Below are 21,271 nucleotides of genomic sequence, written 5' to 3'. Positions count from 1 at the left end.
TGTTGTATAGTATCCTCTAGTGTCAACTGACAAGATATATTTAGCCGTTCTTCTAGTGATGAACATTGAGTTTTGCTTACAGATCATCATTGCAGGCAAACTGCATGGAACATTCTTGATGTATGTAATTATTTCTCTACGGTAGAAATTAGTCTATTTCTGGTTCTGAGGGTATGCATATTTTTAATTGATGACGCTGTAACACTTGTCACTTTCTCCAAGATTTCCTCATACTCTTGGACAACGGTTGATATCTTGTTATTTCCATTTGTGTGTGTTACTTTTATCATCATCATCAACTAGTTTGAAACTAGTTTATCCTTTTTAACCAGAAAATTTCACAGGCAGCTTGTCTCCAGAAGCTTCCCTTTCAGAAAAAAGAGGGTTTGAAAAGCTGAATGGAAGATAGGCTATAACTCCCCAGCCTCGATATGTTCCATTTTTTGGAATTTACAATATGTCATTGTATTGCCTGTCAGCAAAGATTCCTTGGTAATTTAATGACCATTTCTCAATTCAGATTGCAAAACCTAATTAATAAAGTGTCTGAGTGCTGACTGTCAAGTAAAATCACATGGCTGATGTTGGCAAATCATCCTGTTTCTCTTCTAAGAACAGCTACAGAATTGAAGAGAAATTAAGTTATTTTTCAGAGATGTATTAAGAAATCTCATCTCTATTGAGAGGATGAAGAGATGTACTTAATTGTCTGTGAGGCAGTCTGAGAACAAAGGAGTCACTGTTTTCTCTAAGATATGCATTTTCCTTTCTATTTTTACACCTGACTCACCAGTCTGCTCTTTCTGCACTAATCTTATATCACCCATTGATTGCTCTTTGATTCCTTCATACAATTCCACATTATTCCCAGTCAGTACACTCTATGGAAAAGGGCTGCCCATTTGTTTATTCCTTCTAGAACAATTTAGGAAAAGCCTTAGAGAATAACGTTTTAGGCAAACAAAAAGAATCATGTAGCTAAATGTTGATTACATTGTCAATCAATATAAATGAAGATGAAACATATATAATACAACATAAATATAAAAGAAAATGCAACGCTTCACCCCTCCCAGTTCTGCATTATCTTTGTGTCAAGTTAAATTATAAATAGAGATCATGCCAGGACTTCCCTGGCGGTCCAGTGGTTAAGACTCCATGCTTCCACTACAGGGGGCAGAGGTTCGGCTCCTGGTCTGGGAACTAAGATCCCGCATGCCGTGCAGCACAGCCAAAAAAAAAAAAAAAAAAAAAAGAGAGCATGCCTATCAGCACAGACTTGTCTTCAAAGTAAACTACCTAGATGCCCAAAACTCAGGGATAAGCCAAGTAAGTTTTGACACATCTGTACAGTTGGTAGAACATTATTCAGAGGCTAAAAATGCTGTCATAGAAAAATATTTAGTGAAATACATGTTTGTAATGGATTGTCATGCAAAACAGAAAAACCACAGGTACAGAACTACCCCTTCTTCATGCCACTGTTTATCATATGCTTCCATTTATATCTATGTAAAATATTTCAATGTATCACTCTACAAAAAAAAAATCTGAAATAACAGTGGTTAACTCTGAGTGCTGGGGTTATGAGTAATTTATTTCCTCCTCTTCACTTACTGTACTTAAAGATTTCCTACAACAATTATGTATTCGTTTTGCCATCAGACTTTAATGGTAATTTTCTTTTTTTTTTTTGCACCACACCTCACAGCATGTGGGATCTTAGTTCGCCGACCAGGGATTGAACCTGTGCCCCCTGCAGTGGAGGCACAGAGTCTTAACCACTGGACTGCCAGGGAAGTTCCCTAATGGTAATTTTAAAAATAGGAATTATAAACTCACTGGTCAAGAGCTCACAATAGTTCACGGCATGGAGCCAGCTTCTAGCACTCGAGTCTGTGACAGGCAGCTTTGTTTACAATACATTCACATGACATAGGTACTCACAGGACTCATCCGAAGAGATCTTGGGGAAAGTGTCACACTCTGGGTCCAGGACAACTGAGACTTGAAGTTGCTGCAACTCCACTCCAACACGAAGATCAGCAGAGCCATGATGCCACTTGTAGAAACCAAAAATATAGTCATAATATCTGTGTGAGAGAGAAATTCAAACAAAATTTTAAAGCGCTGTAGCCAAGTTTTAAATACATATGTGGTAGCAGACACTGTCGTTGACTCCGCAAACCCCTGCTACCCCGTATCAGTCCAACTAGAGGCTCTCACCCCAAGCTGCACATTAGAACCACATGGAGGGCTTTTTGCAAACAAGTACTGATGTCCAGACCTTCAGAATCAGAATCTCCGAGAGCATGATCCAGGCACAAAGATTTTAAAAGTCCCCCTGCCACAATCCCAAGTGACTCCTATGAAGTCCCCATTAAGGACCAATAACCAAACTAATAATCCTGGGTGTGCAAGTCAATTCTGACCAGTGATGGGGCAGGGGTGGGAGGACGGGGGGGAGGATGCTTCCTCTCCTAAGTGAGCCCCAAGAAGAAAACTTTCTCTGTACGTGATACCTAGACCAGCTGCAGCCACACCAAAGATGGAAGAGCAGAGGTGGAAAGAATACGGATTTCCTAATCATACTGTTGAGCCACTTAGCCAACTAGCCCTGAAATCCTGCCTGCTTTTATATTTCCATAATGCATGAGATAATAGGTTTTCTTTTTGCTCAAGCCAGACTGAGTCAGGGTTCCTGTTACCTTCCAACAAAAGTATCCTAGCTAATACACAAACACCACAGAATTCTCACTAGGGCCTTGAAAATTTACCTTCTGCTGGTACCCGAATGGCAGAGAAAGAGGATATTAAATAAACATTTGAAGGTGCTAGAAGATACAAGTTCACACACAGGCTTCGAAGCCTATGGTATTTAATAGATTTTGATAAGCCAGAAGGTTGTATATGCTACTTATATGTAAGACCATCTTGTGTTTTTCCAGGGACGTAAGGAGAGCTGGGAGAGTTCTGATGAACTTGGAAGTGAGTGTATGGAAGTTAACCAGTGAGACAGTGGAACAGATGAAGCTGCTGAGGACCTTTTTCGTAGGAAAACCTTCACAGATTGAAAAGGAAATTAAGATCACTGAACTGTATACTTAAAAATGGTTAAGATAGTGATCTTATGTATATTTTACCACAATTTTTAGAAACAATTTTTAAGGGAAACTAAAGCTGCCAGCGGCTTTGAGATTTGAGTTAGGTGCTGGCTTGTCCCAAATAAGGAAAATCTTGGCTCTGATATTAAAACTCTAACAGAAAACTCAAAGGGTTCTGGTGCAGTGGTGTGCAAGGTCTGTGGGTTAATTTAGCTTTTCAGGAACTGAGGGAGCAAAGCTATTTGTTCATTAAAAAAAGTGAGTAACTAGCCTGTGATAGATCTTGTTCTAGAAGCTGAGGAAGCAGCCACGTACCAAACAGACAGAACTCTGCCTGCAAAATGCATAGTGTTTCAAAGCAGAGTTTGAGATAGAAACTGGGCTCTTCAGGAGACAGGAGCCATGAGAATCTGAACAAACGTGTGTGTTCCCCACGGCCTAGAGCTTCTGGAACAACCCCATCATGCTTTTACCCTGAAGTAGATACTGCCCCTCCTGAGTTCCCAGAATGCTCACCTGAATGCCTTCAAGTCTTAGCCATTAGGGCTAATGTTTTATTTTTTTTAATATCTTTATTGGGGTATAATTGCCTTACAATGGTGTGTTAGTTTCTGCTTTATAACAAAGTGAATCAGCTACACGTATACATACATCCCCATATAGGCCTAATGTTTTATAACCTGCTTCCTAACAATGCAGGGACAATAGCTGCTTCACACACATGGCATGAATTAGGCAAATCCTCAAGATGAGCACCTGCACTGCCTTGAGAGGCCAAGATTTGTTTTTAAACCGTCTCACAGCTGATTCAAGTTCTGGTTATCTAACCGTGGTTAACTTAAGTCTTCCACGCTTTCTTGCCATACTCGTCTCACTTCAGCTTATTCCCGAGTCCTTACTTTACTAGCACGATGGCACAGAAGGAAAATCCAATTTTATGAACTGAGTCCCGAAGCAAATATGGTGTGTTTGTTCTTAAAAGATTTCCTAGTCATGATCTTCCATAAGATGGCCTGCGGGTACTTTTTCCTTCTCAATACCCCAAGGCAACCAACCACCCTGATTTTACTTCTTCATCCAGGCTCTAGCCATTCTGACCTGTTAGCAGATTCAACATCAAGGGCTCATTGGAGTATGCATCTAAACTGAGGGTAACAATCTCCCTTTAATTGTACATAACCGAAGGAGAAGAAAACATCTCTGCCATCAACTTCTTGAGCCTCTTCCGCCTAAGCCTAAGCTCCAGGCCTACCTGGGGCCAGCAGGTGTTATTAAACTAGTTTTGCATCTTTCCACCAGCTGCTTGGTGCCCTGCAGGCACAATTAAACTATAACGACCTCTAGGAACAGAGGTGGCCAAAATCTGAGGGAGAAAAGGGGTAGTACTGTCAGCACCAAATTACAATCCTTCGGGGCACTGAACACCTTCAGGACAGTCCTGCCCACACAGGTCGCAGAGTGAGCCTTACTGAAACATCTCCCCAAGTGCAATCTGTCTTGTACGTGGTATAGTTAGCAAAGCTAGCGTTGTGACACTACACTGTAAATCAACTTTACATCAATTTAAAAAGGCAAAAAAACCCCAAAAGCTAGCACCGTGGGCTCCCTCCTCACTACACAATTCACCCTGTGGCCAACGGGTTTACAGACAAGAGGGCTGTGGAAATGTGAGATGATAAAGATCTAAACAAGAATCTGGGAGAGTAAGCACATAAGTGTTTCTGGGAAACAAAAGGAGAAGCAGATAACTGCAGCGCAGCGACCATATCAAAGTAGTTAGGTGAAAATACCCAGCATTTTGCATGGAATAGAGATTTGGGAAGGGAAGGGGAGGTTTGGGCGGTGCTCCAACCTACGGACTTTCTGCCATCTGAATTGTAGCCAGATTTGGGGAGGGGAAGAGATGGCCTATAAATGACAAGCAACTTTGGGGAACCCCTGGTCCCCAAGCTTTAAGCACTCATCTTCCTCTCTGAACTCCCTTCAAATAAACTGCCGTTTCCCTCCCTCCTCTTCGTCTACCCCATTCTCCTCTCCGAGGCGAACACGGCCACTGACCCTGAGCAACGTACTCCGTCCACTCAGTATCCCGCACTCAAAGCAGGGTTCCAGAGCACCCAGGAAGCTCCTTAGGAGACAGGAGGGGAAGGGGAAGAGCTTGGGTTTCAGTTCGTGTTGGTTCGAGCCGGCTCTGCCATCTTCTAGACCTGTGACTTTGTTGGGGTCACTGGCCGACTCGGAGACTGTTTCCTCCCCTGTCGAATGGAGATTAGAGCGCCGGCGCGGCTGGATGGCTGTGCAGGTGGTAAGAAGCGCTCAGGTGTTCCTCCTCTCGCCGCCCCCCCCACGCCTGCACTGCGTCCCAGGGTGGTCTGTCCCGCCCCGTGCCGGGGTCTCCAGGTCCCCTTCCCGCCCGGCCGCCCGTCGAGAGCACTCACCGCCGAAACGCCTCCTGCAGCAGTGAGCAGGAGGGGCCGGCCTTGGAAGTGGAGCTGTGGCCGAAGAAGAAGTTGTCGGGAGAGAGGTGCAGCACGCGCGGGGTGGTCTGCACGGAGAGAGGCATGGGCCAAAGACTCAGGTCCGGCGAGGCGGCGGCGATGGCGGAGGCGCGCACTGCCTGCACCGCCAGCGCCGCCAGCAGCTCCAGCAGCCTGGGGAGCCTCGGCCACCCCAGCCCGCGATGTTCCATGGCTGCTCAGCTGCTCTCTTCCGCGGTCGGCCGGGTGTGCCCGAACTGCCGCCCCGGTACCGGACTTCTCTTCCCCGGCGGGGGAGCACAGAGCGCGGCGCGCGCGCGTGAGTCACAGAGTCAGCTGACTGTGTGTTCCGCCCCGGCTCCGCCTCCAGAGCGACCACCGCCCCGCCCCGTCCCAGCTGCCCGCCCCGCCCCAGCTGCCCTCCCCGCCCAGCCCAACCCCGGACTCTTCCAGGCGCGGAGCGGGACGCTGGCTTCGTGCGCGCAGCGCTCGCGGTCTCCTCCCGGCCTCTGGACTTAGAGAAACTGCACAACGCACTCCACGAACCCTTAACTTCCCCCACCCCTAACACCAGATAACCGGGTGCTTATTTGTCCCTCAGTCTGGACTTTTCTATAACTGCAATAAAGCTTTAATTATTAAAGCCTCCCATCAGAACCCCTCAGGACAGAGTTTTGAACAGATGGGAGGTTAAAAGTTAGGCAGAAGATAGGGAATTCCCTGGTGGTCCAGTGGTTAAGACTCCCTGCTCCCAATGCAGGGGGCCCGGTTATATCTCTGGTAGGGGAACTAGATCGCACACCCGGCAACTAAGATCGCGCACGCCGCAACTTAAGACCTGGTGCAGCCAAATAAATAAATATTTAAAAAAAAAAAAAAAAAGGCCGAAGATATTCCGTGAGAGAATGTGCAATATTGAATCTTTCCACTTAGACATAATCTCTGAATTTATAAAGTTGTTTTATGCTTGTCGCCAAAGTCCCATAGTCTACTTTACCTGGGCTTTCTTATTTCTCGTTAGGCATGTTCCTAGACCTTTCATTCCTTTGTTGCTGGTGTTAATATAATCCCTCCTGACCCCTAGTTTGCCCCCAGAAATTAAAAAAGAATGAGGTAGACCTTTAGACATTGGCCTGGAAAGATCTTTCCACCTGCTGCCTATACCACTGACCTCACCCCTACCTCAGCCAGTGTGGAAACACAGCTAGCGCCCAAAGTCTTCCTTGTAAAAGGTAAACTAAGTCATGTCACTGCTTTACTCAATACATGTCAATGTCTTGTTTCCCATTGTCCCTAGAATAAAATTAATCTCCTACCCCTACTTTTTTTCTTTTCGGTATGCGGGACTCTCACTGTTGTGGCCTCTCCCGTCGCGGAGCACAGGCTCCGGACGCGCAGGCTCAGCGGCCATGGCTCACGGGCCCAGCCGCTCCGCGGCATGTGGGATCTTCCCGGACCGGGGCACGAACCCGTGTCCCCTGCATCGGCAGGCCGACTCTCAACCAGTGCGCCACCAGGGAAGCCCACCTACCCCCTCCTTCTTACCCTCCTCCCACCATTCCCAATTTGTCATGGAATGTGAGATGTTATGATGGAGGAATCTGAACTGGGGGGAAATGAGAAATGTAATGACCGAAGGACTTGATTTGATGTGTGGAGATGAACCAGGGCCTGTCAGAGAACATCTCTTACGTGAGAAGAGATGGCACTAGCTACCCAGGGCAGGGTTTACTAGGAGGGCACTGCCGCCAGACCTGAATGTTAACCTGCCCTGCTCTCCACATGAAGAGGTCTAGAGAGAGGTGAGGAGTTTGTTTTCTAGGGAAGAGCCAAGTTCTTGGGAGTTATGGACTAGCATTTGGTTTGTTCCCTGCCAGAGTCATCCAGTCTGGTCTGCAGCTTCGAAGGCTGAGAGATTGCAAGAGAACCACGCACGAAATGTGAAGTTGACACTGAGTGAGGCTTCACTCCTCACTAGGACTTGCAGGCAGCTGGCGCTCATGGAAATGCTCTGGGAAGTGTGGTGTGGTGTGTGGAAGACCAGAAAATTCAGCTAGAAGCCTTCAGAAGAGCGCTAAACAGGAACTGCTTCCTTTTGTTGAAAATGTGCTGGTTAGAAGAAGGAACCATGGGCTGCCCTGGAGAAATGCCCCATCTGAGCAAGGGGGCGTGTACCTGAAATGGCCTGCACAGGCATGGGGATGAGGGGACACATGGTGACCCCTTTTGACACTTCATCGTGTCATGGGACCAGAGTGGGTTGGGGTAGAGTATACGACCTGAGAACAAGCATCACATACGTTAGGACAGCAGAAGGAACTCAGACAGGAACCTCCAGGAGAACAAACCGCATAGACCTCATCAGCCCCGAGTCCCAGCATGAGAAGAGAGGCAGGAGTAACCAACAGCAAAGGAGGGGTTCCTTCCTGGTTTTACCAAGGTGCCAGACTCCACACGGACAAGAAAATACTTTCCTAGTATCCACCAAGGAGTTCTCCCATTCCAAAGAGACAGAATCTGAGAACAAGGAAGCGGCTCAGATATCCAGCGGTCCTGAACCTCACTATGCCTCAGGCTCACTGAGCTAGGAGCTTAGGAAAAACACTGATGCTGGAGTTCAGGCCCAGATCTATTAATTAAGAATCAGCAGGTAGAAGATGAGGGTAATTCATTTTCTTTCTTTTTCTTCTACAACTTTCTTGGGTATAATTGACATCCAATAGACTGCATATATTCAAAGTATACAGTTTGGTAAGTTTTAGGTATGTCACAGTGGAGCCATCACCACAATCAAGATAATGGACATATCCATCACCCCTGAAAGTTTCTTCCTGCCTTCCACAGTCCCTGCCCCCTGCCCCTGCCCTCTCTACCCTCACCCCACTCCCACCTCACCTCCTGTCCACACAACTGCTGACCTGCTTTTGTAAACAAAAATCAGTTTGCGTTCTCTAAAATTTTAAAGAAATAGAACCATACAGTATGTTCTCTTCTTTGGTCCTGTTTTTTTACTCAGCATAATTTTTTTAAGATTCATACATGTTATAGTATTGTTACCAAACCAAATGTGGGTTCACTCGCCCTCACACAGTAAAGCCAATCTACTGACACTGGACTGTGGTGAAGGAAAGTGCAGCATTTATCGCGGGACACCAAGCAAGGAGTTCAGGACAGCTAGTGTTCAAAAAACCTGAGCTCCCCAAAGGGTTTCGGCAAAGCTTTTTTTTTTATTTTATTTATTTATTTATTTATTTTATGCGGAACGCGGGCCTACTTACTGTTGTGGCCTCTCCCGTCGCAGAGCACAGGCTCCGGACGCGCAGGCTCAGCGGCCATGGCTCACGGGCCCAGCCGCTCCGCGGCATGTGGGATCCTCCCGGACCGGGGCACGAACCCGCGTCCCCTGCAGCGGCAGGCGGACTCTCAACCACTGCGCCACCAGGGAAGCCCTCAGCAAAGTATTTTTAAAGGCAAGCTGAGGGAGGGTCGCAGGGTATGTTATCAACTCTTGCACAGTTCTTTGATTGGATGATGGTGAGGTAACAGGGCAATGTCACAGGGGTTAACATTCTGAATCCTCAGGCTCCAGTAGGTCTAGGGGCTCTGTGCTCACGGTCATTAAATAGTTAACATCTTCCATTTGGTGGGGGGTTTTGTATCTGTAAAACAACTCAGGAAATGTGCATCAGATACTATTATCTAAGTAATTCAGAGAGGAGCTAAAGCAGAGGATATGAGGGGGAAGGGTCTGTGCCGGGAAGGCCTCATAGGGTCCTGCTTCATTTCAGTATTTCTCACAGCAAGAGGCTCCTGGGGGCTCAGAGAAGCTATCATTTTAAAAGCCCTTCTTGGGCTTCCCTGGTGGCACAATGGTTAAGAATCCACCTGCCAATGCAGGGGACACAGGTTCAAGCCCTTGTCCAGGAAGATCCCACATGCTGCAGGGCAACTAAGCCCGTGTGCCACAACTACTGAGCCTGTACTCTAGAGCCCGTGAGCAACAATTACTGAAGCCCACGCGCCTAGAGCCTGTGCTCTGCGACAATAGAAGCCACCACAATGAGAAGCCCGTGCACCACAACGAAGAGTAGCCCCCGCTCGACACAACCAGAGAAAAGCCTGCATGCAGCAATGAAGACTCAATGCAGCCAAAAATAAACATTAATTAATTAATTAAAAAAAAAAAAAAAAAAGAAGCTCATGGGCACGGATGTTTAAAAAAAACAAAAATGGGTTAAAGACCTAAATGTAAGACCGGACACTATAAAACTCTTAGAGGAAAACATAGGAAGAACACTCTTGGACATAAATCGCAGCAAGATCTTTTTTGACCCACCTCCTAGAGTAATGGAAATAAAAACAAAAATAAACAATTGGGACCTAATGAAACTTAAAAGGTTTTGCACAGCAAAGGAAACCATAAACAAGACAAAAAGACAACCCTCAGAATGGGAGAAAATATTTGCAAACGTATCAATGGACAAAGGATTAATCTCCAAAATATACAAACAGCCCATGCAGCTCAATATCAAGAAAACAAACAACCCAATCTAAAAATGGCCATAAGACCTAAATAGACATTTCTCCAAAGAAGACATACAGATGGCCAAGAGGCACATGAAAAAAATGCTCAACATCACTAATTATTAGAGAAATGCAAATCAAAACTACAATGAGTTATCCCTCACACTGGTTAGAATGGGCATCATCAGAAAATCTACAAACAACAAATGCTGGAGAGGATGTGGAGAAAAGGGAACCTTCTTGCACTGTTGGTGGGAATGTAAATTGATACAGCCACTATGGAGAACAGTATGGAGGTTCCTTAAAAAACTAAAAATAGAATTACCTTATAATCCAGCAATCCCACTACTGGGCATATACCCAGAGAAAACCATAATTCAAAAAGACACATGCACCCCAATGTTCATTGCAGCACTATTTACAATAGCCAGGACATGGAAGCAACCTAAATGCCCATCGACAGATGAATGGATAAAGAAGATGTGGTACATATATACAATGGAATATTACTCAGCCATGAAAAGGAACGAAATTGGGTCATTTGTAGAGACGTGGATGGACCTAGAGACTGTTATACAGAGTGAAATGAGTCAGAAACAGAAAACCAAATATTGTATATTAACACATATTTGTGGAATCTAGAAAAATGGTAGAGATGAACCGGTTTGCAATGCAGAAATAGAGACACAGATGTAGAGAACAAATGTATGGACACCAAGGGAGGAAGGGGGAGTGGGATGAACTGGGAGATTGGGATTAACATATATACACTAATATGTATCAAATAGATAACTAATGAGAACCTGCTGTATAGCACAGGGAACTCCACTTAGCTGTACAGTAGAAACTAACACAACATTGTAAAACAGCAATACCCCAATTAAAAAAAAAAAAGATACACCACGTAAAAAGTAAAAACAAAACAAAAACAACAACAAAAAACAAACAAACCAAAAAGAAAAGCTGCTGGATGAGGCACACTGCTACAGCTCTTGGGATTTCCCTTCCCCCACCACTGCACCTGTTCCCTATCTCCATCAGGTAACCCTGCCTGGGCTGGGTCCAGCCTCCGAATAGATCGCAATCAAGGCATTTTATGGCTGAATATCGAAGAGCCAGGCTCCGTCCCTTTGTGGATCAACAGAACAAGTTGTCCATTCTCTGGGAGACTTTGTCCCTTCCCAGCCCACTCCTTATGGATTGTGGATGTCATATAACCTGAGATCATTTAGTTTAATATTATCCACGGTAAACAGTGTGATGCATGAGGGGCCAGTTAGCATTTGAAGCCCCCTAATCAGGAATCCACACTTCAGGGATGATTAGTGAGCATCTAAAGCACCCTAGTCAAGAAGATACACTCCAGAATTATGGATTTGAATATTGCTTTTGAAATCTAACAGTAGAGGGTTGGTTAACTAGTGGAAGTAATGACTGGAATGATTCCCCATTGAAATGCAGAGTTGAAATCTGTGGCTGGCTAGAAAGACTGTCCTGGGCCCTACTGCCCTCACCTGAGCAAGTATGAGTATAACAGGGAAGAGCCAATTTGACTCCACATTGGATCTGTTTCTTTGACTTTAACCTTTGCTTTTGTTGCTTTTGTTATTATAATCATACATAATGGCCTGCCTCAGGGAACCCTGCCCACCTGTGAATGGCTGCAGAAAAGAAGAAATTAACACATCCCCTCCCTGATGCAGGCCCTGTGGAGAAGATGTTTTGCAAGATAAATGGCCTTTTCACTTTACTTCCTCACCTCCTCCCCCTCTCTGTTCTAGAAAAGAAACTGGCATCCAGACCCCATAAGATGTTCTTTTGGAGACATTAGTGTGCCATCTTCTCAGTCTGCTGGCTTAAAGCCAAATAAAGTCGTATTTTTTGCCTCAACACCTTGTCTCCCGATTTATTGGCCTGTCATGCGGCAAGCAGAGTGAGCTTGGACTGGGTAACCGGAGGATCTGGCCAGCCCAGCCCAAGCCTTTGGAGCAGTACTTGACCCTCAGACGTTTGCTTGACTCTGCGCTTTTCCTCATCCCTGTGACCACTTCCCCTTACCCAACCAGTAAATTGGCTAATCCTGCTCTAAAAAATATTGTTCCTCCTTGGAGTGAATCTTCTCAAGCAAAGAGCTAATTGGAATGCCTGAAGAGAGAGGGGACATTTCCCCCACTCACAAGAGAGCACTATATGATCATTTTTATACCTGCTTGTTAATAAACACTGACATACTTAGCAGAATTTGGTCTCAGATTCCATTTCATTGCAATAAACAACCTGGCAGCAAAATTGTCAAGGAGAAGACGTACAGTCTCCACTCTCTCGAATGCCAGAGGTGACCAGCATTTACAAGAATACCAAAAACAACAACAAATAAATTGCCCAATACTTACTTGCTCGTGAATGCTTTGGCTTAGGGTAATTTGCAACACGGCCCTTTTAGCCTGAAAACATACCTACAAGATGCCCTGAGATCTCCTACATCTGTATGTGAAGCAAAGACACAGAGTGACTGTGTCTGGCTGTGATTTCAGAGATGCAAAGCTAAAAAAGATTTTGCTCCCTGCTCAAATCCCTACGCTGATAAGACATGTGGAGAGAATTGACCACAGTGAGATGCCTTCTAATTAGCTGCAATGACTGTTGCTGCCAGGACCAGCTCCACGGATGTCCCAAGGCTAGTACTCTGCAGGTTCTGATTGTGTGGGGTGTTGGGGAGGGATGGGGGAGGCGGGAGTAGGGACACCCAGCTGCTGAAGGGCTGGGGGAAGCCACACCTGCTCCGGTGGAACCTGATCCTGTTTTCTTTATGAGGACAAGACTTCCAACTGGTCCAAGTGAGTATTTTGTTGCTGGTAGACAATGAGAACCAGGCCTCCAATCACAGCTAAACTGTCACAGCCAACTTGACCTACTATTATGGAAATTGCTCCAATTATGTGCATCCCATTTGCATGTGAAATGACAACTAAGTGCTGGCCTAAGAGGCAAATTTTGCAAATGAAGCTGGTTGTTAACAAAATAGGGTAGTTTGTCCTTTGTTGTGATTATTTGTGACCCAGCGAGACAGCAGCCCTCCTCAAGCATTGCCTTGTGGCCTGTCATAAATTACTTGTCCCTCAAACACTTCCTATGGCTTGCAGATGAACCCCTTGAAATAAATGGGCTTCAATAACCAGTTTCAACAATTGTCCTGTGTCCAAGTAATAAAACATCTGGAAAATTGGGCTAAATGGATAAAACAGTTCTCTGTAATAAGTATCTGGCATCCTTGCAACTCTGTATAATGCATGTTTTTTTTTTTTTAATGACCAGATGTGGTACTTTTGTGTTATGAAGAACAGAGGCATGCTTAGTCATGCTTTTTATTACCTTTAAATGCAAGGAATATTTTCATAGCTCCCTGGAGAAATGCTATCCCATTGATTGGGAATTGTTGATGTGTTGGTTTACAAACTTGCAAAGTAAGCCAATCGCTAAGAAAATTGCAGATATCATTTAAACCGTCATTAAACTGGACACTCACGGGGAACTGGCTTAAGAAGAAGAATTCAGTCTATAAATTTTACCTTCTCTCCTAGTGGATTTGTTCCAGAGGGTCTTTAATCTTGCCGTCGTTTATGTTCTTATCTGTATTCTGGAATATTTACAGCTTTATGAAAAAAATGATTTCATCAAACTTGCTGTTCACTTCTTTCCAGTTTCTCATTAAGAAAGCTTATCTGGTAACCCACCTGTGTAGTCTCCATTTTATAGGCCTTCGTGGGGTTCCAACAAGATGTTTTTACCATGTGTGTGTGTATGGGGGGAGGGAAACGAAGATATTTAGAGCACTGTCCACTGGGCTACTATTCCAAAGATCTACTGTACACCACACCACCAAAGACACACACAGACAGAAACACACACACAGACTTATTTTAGACAGTTTGGAAAACACAGAAAAGTACGAGAAGACATTTTGCTGTACACCTGAAACTAACACAACATTGTAAATCAACTACACCTCAATTTAAAAAAATAAAAATTTTTAAAAAGTACAAGAAGAAAACTAAAAAATCATCTGTAACCATATCCAGTTATCACCACAGTGTGTATAGGTAGTATTTTTCATTTTATAAAATTACAATGATGCTCTATATAGTTTTGTCACTTCAAATACCACAAATATTTTTCCTTGTATTAAATGTTCTTTTAAAATATGAATCTTGATGGAAAGACCATTCTTTTTCTTTTTCTTTTTTTTTTTTTTTTTGTGGTACGCGGGCCTCTCACCGCTGTGGCCTCTCCCGTTGCGGAGCACAGGCTCCGGACGCACAGGCCCAGCGGCCATGGCTCAGGGGCCCAGCCGCTCCGTGGCATGTGGGATCCTCCCGGACCGGGGCACGAACCTGTGTCCCCTGCATCGGCAGGCAGACTCTCAACCACTGTGCCACCAGGGAAGTCCAGACCATTCTTATTGAACTAGTTTACTTGGGGACATTTAGAATTTTTAGAAATGTTCACTACTATAAACAGTCTATGATATTGTGGTTGCCAAGGAGGAGCGGGGGAGGGAGAGGGATGGACTGGGAGTCTGGGGTTGGTAGATGCAAACTATTACATGTAAAATGGATAAACAACAAGGTCCTAATGTACAGCACAGGGAACTATATTCAGTATCCTGTGATAAGCCATCATGGAAAAGAATATGAAAAAGGAAAGTCTCTGTGTGTAACTGAGTCACTTTGCTGTACAGCAGAGATTGCCACAGCATTGTAAATCAACTCGACTTCAATTTTAAAAAAAGTCTATGATAAATATCTTTATATAAAAATCTTTTCACAGATCTCTGATTCTTTCCTAGAAGTAGAATTGCTGGATCAAAGGGTATGAGCTTTTATTTTGAAGACTTTATTTGAGACATACTGTCCCAAGTGTTCTTCAGAAAGGGTGTAATGATGTACGTCATACACGCCCACTATGAGACTAAGGGTGTTCTACTTTCCATGCTCTCTGGGTCCTCCCATTAGTAACAGTTCCATAGTAAAAATATTAACCCTGTGATTGCTGTTTAAGTTGCTACTGTTTCCCTAGTTTGATATTTGCCTTTTAACTTGGATGGTGAGCTGGAAAATTTTTATTTGTTTTGCCAAGTCTTCTTCCCTTCCTCTCCCTTGTTTAGAAGTTTGAAACTTCTTTCCTCTGTCTCTTCCTTTCTGGAGGCTTCCTTGGCTTTTAAGCTTTCCCACCTTGAAATCAGAACCTAGATTTAGGCTTTTCTTAAATTTGTGCTTTTCTAGTTCTTTAATGGCTTCATTTTCGTATGTAACACCAATCTATCCAGAACTAATGGGCATATTACATGAAGTAGGGAATAATTTATTCTTTTCTAAGTGGTTAACAGATTGTATCAGCACCACTGATTCAATATTCCATTTAAAAACAATCCATTTTTTAAAAATTAAAAGCAGAAGCTGTGTTATTTCTCTATCTGGGTCTTTCTTAAATGTATTTACTCTCACAGATAATTCACCAATATTTAATTTTTTCCTTAGGCAATCGCTCTGCCTGAAAATAGGATTCACCTGTTCTCACTGATGGCAAACCACAACTCTCTGTCTGACTCTGAAACCCTTGACTCCTACGAGTTTTGTTTAGAAATGAATTCTTCTCAGTTTGCTCCCAGCTTGCCCATTACATTTCACCATAATATATACATCTCTGTTGTGTAAGCACCTAAAGCCTTAAGCCTAAGAGAAGTCACACAGCACACAACTAGAAACAGGTCCTCTTTCCAGTTGAAGAGCCGACTCTAGGTCTGCAACAGATGCTGGCATGAGTCTGTGGACTTCGGTTTACTCAATGATAAACCTGCAGAGACGCTACGAGCTTGAAGTGTGTGCTTTAAAGGAACTAATTTTTTAAAATATAGTTATTTATTTTTGGCTGCCTTAGGTCTTTGCTGCTGCGCGTGGGCTTTTCTCTAGTTGTGGCCAGCGGGGGCTACTCTTCGTTGCGGTGCACGGGCTTCTCATTGCAGTGGCTTCTCTTGTTGCGGAGCACGGGCTCTAGGTGCGCAGGCTTCAGTAATTGCCGCACGTGGGCTCAGTAGTTGTGCTCGCGGGCTCTAGAGCATAGGCTCAGTAGTTGTGGCGCATGGGCTTAGTTGCTCCGCGGCATGTGGGCTCTTCCCGGACCTGGGCTTGAACCCATGTCCCCTGCACTGCCAGGCGGATTCTTAACCACTGTGCCACCAGGGAAGTCCCGAAGTGTGTGCTTTAAAATGTACTTATCTTGTTAATATTTGCAAGTAGGTTTGAGGTATTAAAAAAACCTGGTGGTGGTGGGAGGGGCAATTACTTAAGTAGGCCTCTAAATGCTTGAACTGGATCCCTCACTTAATCATTTTAATAACTGTGTAGTCTTGGGGGAATGGTTTAACTTCTGCTAGCTTTTTTTCCCCGTTTCTGACCTAGGTCCAAATCCTTCTCAAAAGAGAAAATAGAGCTAGTTAATAAATTTCTGGAAAGATGTACCAACTTCGGTGGTAATCAAAGATGAGGTAAATTAATATAATGAGATATGATTTTTTACTGATAAAGAATTTTTTTTTAAAACACCTGCTTAGCGCTGTGAGGGTGTGGTTAAATGGAAACTTTGGCGTATAGATGGCTATAGTACTTTTGGGAAGCAATTTTTACAATCAAGCACCTTAAGACGTTTTTTCCTTTGGGACCAGTAGTTCCATCTCTAGTAATTTAGCCTAAAAGAAATTCATCTAAGTATATAAAAAGATTTGCACAGGGCTTCCCTGGTGGCGCAGTGGTTGAGCGTCCGCCTGCCGATGCAGAGGACACGGGTTCGTGCCCCGGTCTGGGAGGACCCACATGCCGCGGAGCGGCTGGGCCCGTGAGCTGTGGCCGCTGAGCCTGCGCGTCCGGAGCCTGTGCTCCGCAACCGGAGAAGCCACAACAGTGAGAGGCCTGCGTACCGCAAAAAGAAAAAGAAAAAAAAGATTTGCACATAATGATGTTCGTCGGAGAGCGAGTGAAACCAGGAAAATCTCAATAGTAGGGAAAACGATTAGCTTGGAAGATCTTATAATGACATAATTCATTTAGATTTTTGCTTAAATGACACTGATAGGGTAATTCAAAACAAAGCAAGTATTTATTTTAGTAAAGTATTTCACTATCAGAAATACGTAAGTAAATTATAGTGTGCAATCATTAAAAAATGATATTTAGTAAGAGTAACAATATCCTGAGAAAATGAAAGAAAAGCAGAAAATAAAATTGTCTAATCAATATTATTATGCCTATGGAAAAATACCACACACAGCACAAAGACTAAAAGAAAAACTTATGGGGATATAATGTGCAGCATGGTGACAGTGGTTTACAATACTGTATTGTATATTTGAAAGTTGCTAAGAGAGTAGACCTTAAAAGTTTGCATCACAAGGAAAAAAACTGTAACAATGTATGGCAATGGAGTTTAACTAGACTTAGTGTGGCAATCATTTTGCAATACATACAAGTACTGAATCATTATGTAGTACACCTGAAACTAATATGATGTTATCTGTCAATAATATTTTAATTAAAAAATTATTTAAAAAGAAAGAAAGGTTTAAAATCATGGAGGTTTTCTTTGGGGTATGGTAAATTTTTCCCCTTCTACTTTTCTGTATTTTCCAATTTTGTGCAATGAACACATATAAATTTTATACTCAGCTAAAAGTAAACCCACTTTTAAAATGAATGTCTTCTTTGAACTAAAACATAATTATGAAAGGAAAAATATGTTCCTTTCATAATCATAGGGTTATCATAAGTTTTAAATGGAATTGTCATGAGGGCAAACAAGTTGTGGACACGTTTTGTAAAGTATGCTTTACACACAGGTAAGATGTTATGATTGTACATGGAGACAATACTGAAGAATTCTGCTGAATTCAGATCTTGCAGTAAAGGTATTATGAGAGTGCATTTTATGAACAACCTCTGCAGTATGTAAAATGAACTCTCCATCCACAATGTGAATGATCTTGTTTCAACATTTTTTTATGTATTGAATTTCCTTTAAGTAGAACTCAGTTTTAAAATATGTCAGTTTCAAAATATAGTCAGAACTAAAAAAGAAAAGCCTTCTTGGGCTTCCCTGGTGGCGCAGTAGTTGAGAGCCCGCCTGCCGATGCAGGGGACACGGGTTCGTGCCCCGGTCCGGGAGGATCCCACGTGCCGCGAAGCGGCTGGGCCCGTGAGCCGTGGCCACTGAGCCTGCGCGTCCGGAGCCTGTGCTCCGCAACGGGAGAGGCCACAACAGTGAGAGGCCCGCATACCGCAAAAAAAAAAAAAAAAAAAAGAAAAGCCTTCTTAAACTAGAGGAAGACATGAGCCCTCAGCTGGTTTGTCTAGCATCTGCTCCTTTTCTGGCTTTTCTTTCCCACCCCTCTGTCTCCCTGTTGGTTTTCCCTTATTCTCATGCTCCTTCAGAGGATAACTCTTGGGGGTCAAGGACTGTAAACTTCAATTTATGTTCAGCTTCCAGAATGCTCTGGGGATCTAATGAATGCTCAGTACAAGCGCAATTGGCCTCTGCTCCAGCTCTGGGCTTGTTGTGCTGGGAGCCAGAGGCGGGCCGATTGCTCTTCGACCGGCCGATTGCTCTTCGACCTCCAGTCAACACCAACAGACAAGGCTCCCTGGCTCCTGACGGTTCAGTCCATTGCTGTTTGGCCTGAAGGGTAGAGGCCGAGACAAAAGGGATTTCTTAGGGATTTCTTACTGTCATTTTCCTTCTGCCGGAGGGATGCTGGGCCGGCCCATGTTCCGGTGCCCATGTTCTCACTTTCCTGAGCTGACCCTTTTCTTCCAGTCAATGCCCTGTCTTTCTTACCCTCGCTGTAATGGCGTCTCTGGCCTAGTTCAGTTCTCAAACTGGAGTGTGTGAATCCCTGAGAATCAGAGGCCTCTTTGGTGGATTCCATGAGCTCCAAGACAAATTTTTTTTTTTCTTTTGCAGGATTTCGCCTGTGATCATCTAAACTGTGGTGTTTTTTGTTTTGGTTTTTTTTTTTTTGCGGTACGCGGGCCTCTCACTGCTGTGGCCTCTCCCGTTGCGGAGCACAGGCTCCAGACGCGCAGGCTCAGCGGCCATGGCTCACGGGCCCAGCCCCCCCGCGGCATGTGGGATCCTCCCGGACCGGGGCACGAACCCGTGTCCCCTGCATCGGCAGGCGGACTCTCAACCACTGCGCCACCAGGGAAGCCCTAAACTGTGGTTTTACCAGTTATAAAGGCTATCAAGATTGAAAGATGTTTTCTTGGAATAAGACTTTTGTACTGAGGCTGCACTCAGCGGCTGCTGGGAAGAGCAGACACAGCCGAGGGTAGCTTAAGCAAACAAGTTCTGGTTTTTCTTACCTCCCATGACGTCCGCAGATGGGCAGCTGCTGGCTCAATTCAGTGGCTTAACGTCGTCAGGGCTGGTGTCTCTGTGACTCTCCTGTCCCGTCCGTTGCGGCTGCATGTTGGCCGCTGCAGCTTCCATATTGCATATCCAACCAGCCATATTGATTTGTTTTAACAAAAAAGCAAAACATTTCCCAGAAACTTCGTAGCAGGCTTCCTTTTATACTTTATTGGCACCAACTGAGTCACATAGCTACCCTAGCTGAAGAGGGAGGCTGGGCAACCAGCACTTGGTAAGAGGAAGAGGGTTGCTGTGATTGGCTTAGACCAATCACCATTCATTACTTAGGGCTGGGCACACTGTGTGGCATAACATCCGTGTTTGGGGTTGCAGTCGGGCCTGATGGTTGGCTCTGCCAGGCTGAGGTCTCTGTATCACACATGCCCTATCTTCTTGCTTCTTTCCCAAATGACCCTTTGTTCCTTGACGAAGGTCAGAGCCTCTCTTCTCCCTTTGCTTCTTGCTCAGGTAATGTGGCGACTGCCTCTCCGCCTTCGGGCTCTTCCCCTTCTTCTCCACTCCATCAGTTATAGACGGGGTGTAGAGAGGGTTATTCCCCTCTCGCCCTTCACCCTCAGGGTGGAAAAGCGCGTGATTTCTAAGGCAAGAGCCTTCTTTGACTTCTGAGGTATGGTACTAAATTCCAGCTATTTGTCAGGATTTTAAGGTTTGAATTCCATTTATTCTCATCAAAATGCAATTTCCTGGGTTGAGGAAGAACACTCGTGTTCAGCTGACAATAAGGCAATGCTAGGTTCTGCTAAAAGCCCCTAGTGTTACATGTTGGCTGACTGAAAAGATAAAGGGAAAAAGCATTGAGCGCGATCCTTGATTTTTCCTAGAACAGGGATGAGCTGGGCTTATTCCCCAGCTCTATGATCTCCTCCCCACTCTCTCTCTGTGTTCACATCTACTAAGTGCCTCTGGGTCTTTCTTCACCCCCTCCTTTTTTCCTTCTGCTTTCTTATCGCCTGCTGGTGGGAACTTCATGTATCACCTTGTGATCTCTTTGAGTTCAGAACTGCCTGCGGCTCCCCCTTCAGCGTTTCTGTATTTGTCCCTCACCTCTTGCTGGCTTGGCCCCTTCACCTGCTCTGCACTGGGGCTCGTGTCCTTTCCAGTGTGTTCTAAGGTTAGTGTGTCCCTGGTCTTGACCATGGTCTGCTGGGCAGAGGGAAATCAGGCATTTCATGTTCCTTTCTCAGTTTTGCTCTGAGTGTTATGAGGCCTTAGGCAGGTGATTGAATTATGCTGAAAAAGTAATACTGTGCTGGGAAATCATTTTGAAATTTTATATTTTTAGAGTATCTTGGGACTTACTGATGCGAATGTTACATAAAGACCAGACATGTTTCTCTCCTGTTTTAGAAGTCCCTTTCCTCTATGAAAGCTTTGAAACATGATATAAAGAAATGTAAAAATTACAGCTAAATGGAAAAAGAGAGGATGCATGTTGTATTGAATTGAAACACCTTGCAGCAGAAGCGTCAGTCTCCTTATGGCACGGAGGCGGACCCAGAGTTAGCCTAATTGCAAGGTTTGGAGGCACAGTCCTCAAGACTGCCCTCACTTTTCTTTTTTTTAATTTTTTTTTTTTTTTTTTTTTTTTGCGGTACGCGGGCCTCTCACTGTTGTGGCCTCTCCCGCTGCGGAGCACAGACTCTGGACGCGCAGACTCAGCGGCCATGGCTCACGGGCCCAGCCGCT

At 44.6% G+C, this 21,271-nt stretch overlaps 1 protein-coding gene across 1 annotated transcript in view; it reads right to left on the bottom strand.

Annotated features, from left to right (window-relative positions):
- HEXB (hexosaminidase subunit beta) overlaps positions 1–5,863 on the bottom strand; it is a 35,555-nt gene extending 29,692 nt beyond the window's left edge. The window contains exons 1-2 of the mRNA XM_029216412.1: positions 5,543–5,863; positions 1,948–2,093 (exon numbers count right to left, since the gene is read on the bottom strand). Coding sequence (XP_029072245.1) covers positions 1,948–2,093; positions 5,543–5,793 — 397 coding nt within the window. The 5' untranslated portion in view covers positions 5,794–5,863. The remainder of the gene's footprint in view (positions 1–1,947; positions 2,094–5,542) is intronic.
- Between the last annotated feature and the right edge of the window lie 15,408 nt (positions 5,864–21,271).

This window comes from Monodon monoceros, unplaced genomic scaffold (genome assembly GCF_005190385.1).
Source record: "Monodon monoceros isolate NGI ecotype Baffin Bay Population unplaced genomic scaffold, NGI_Narwhal_1 Super_Scaffold_12, whole genome shotgun sequence".
NCBI lineage: Eukaryota > Metazoa > Chordata > Mammalia > Artiodactyla > Monodontidae > Monodon > Monodon monoceros.
Note: the sequence above shows the minus strand (reverse complement) of the source record. Positions and strands in the feature narration are given on the sequence as shown.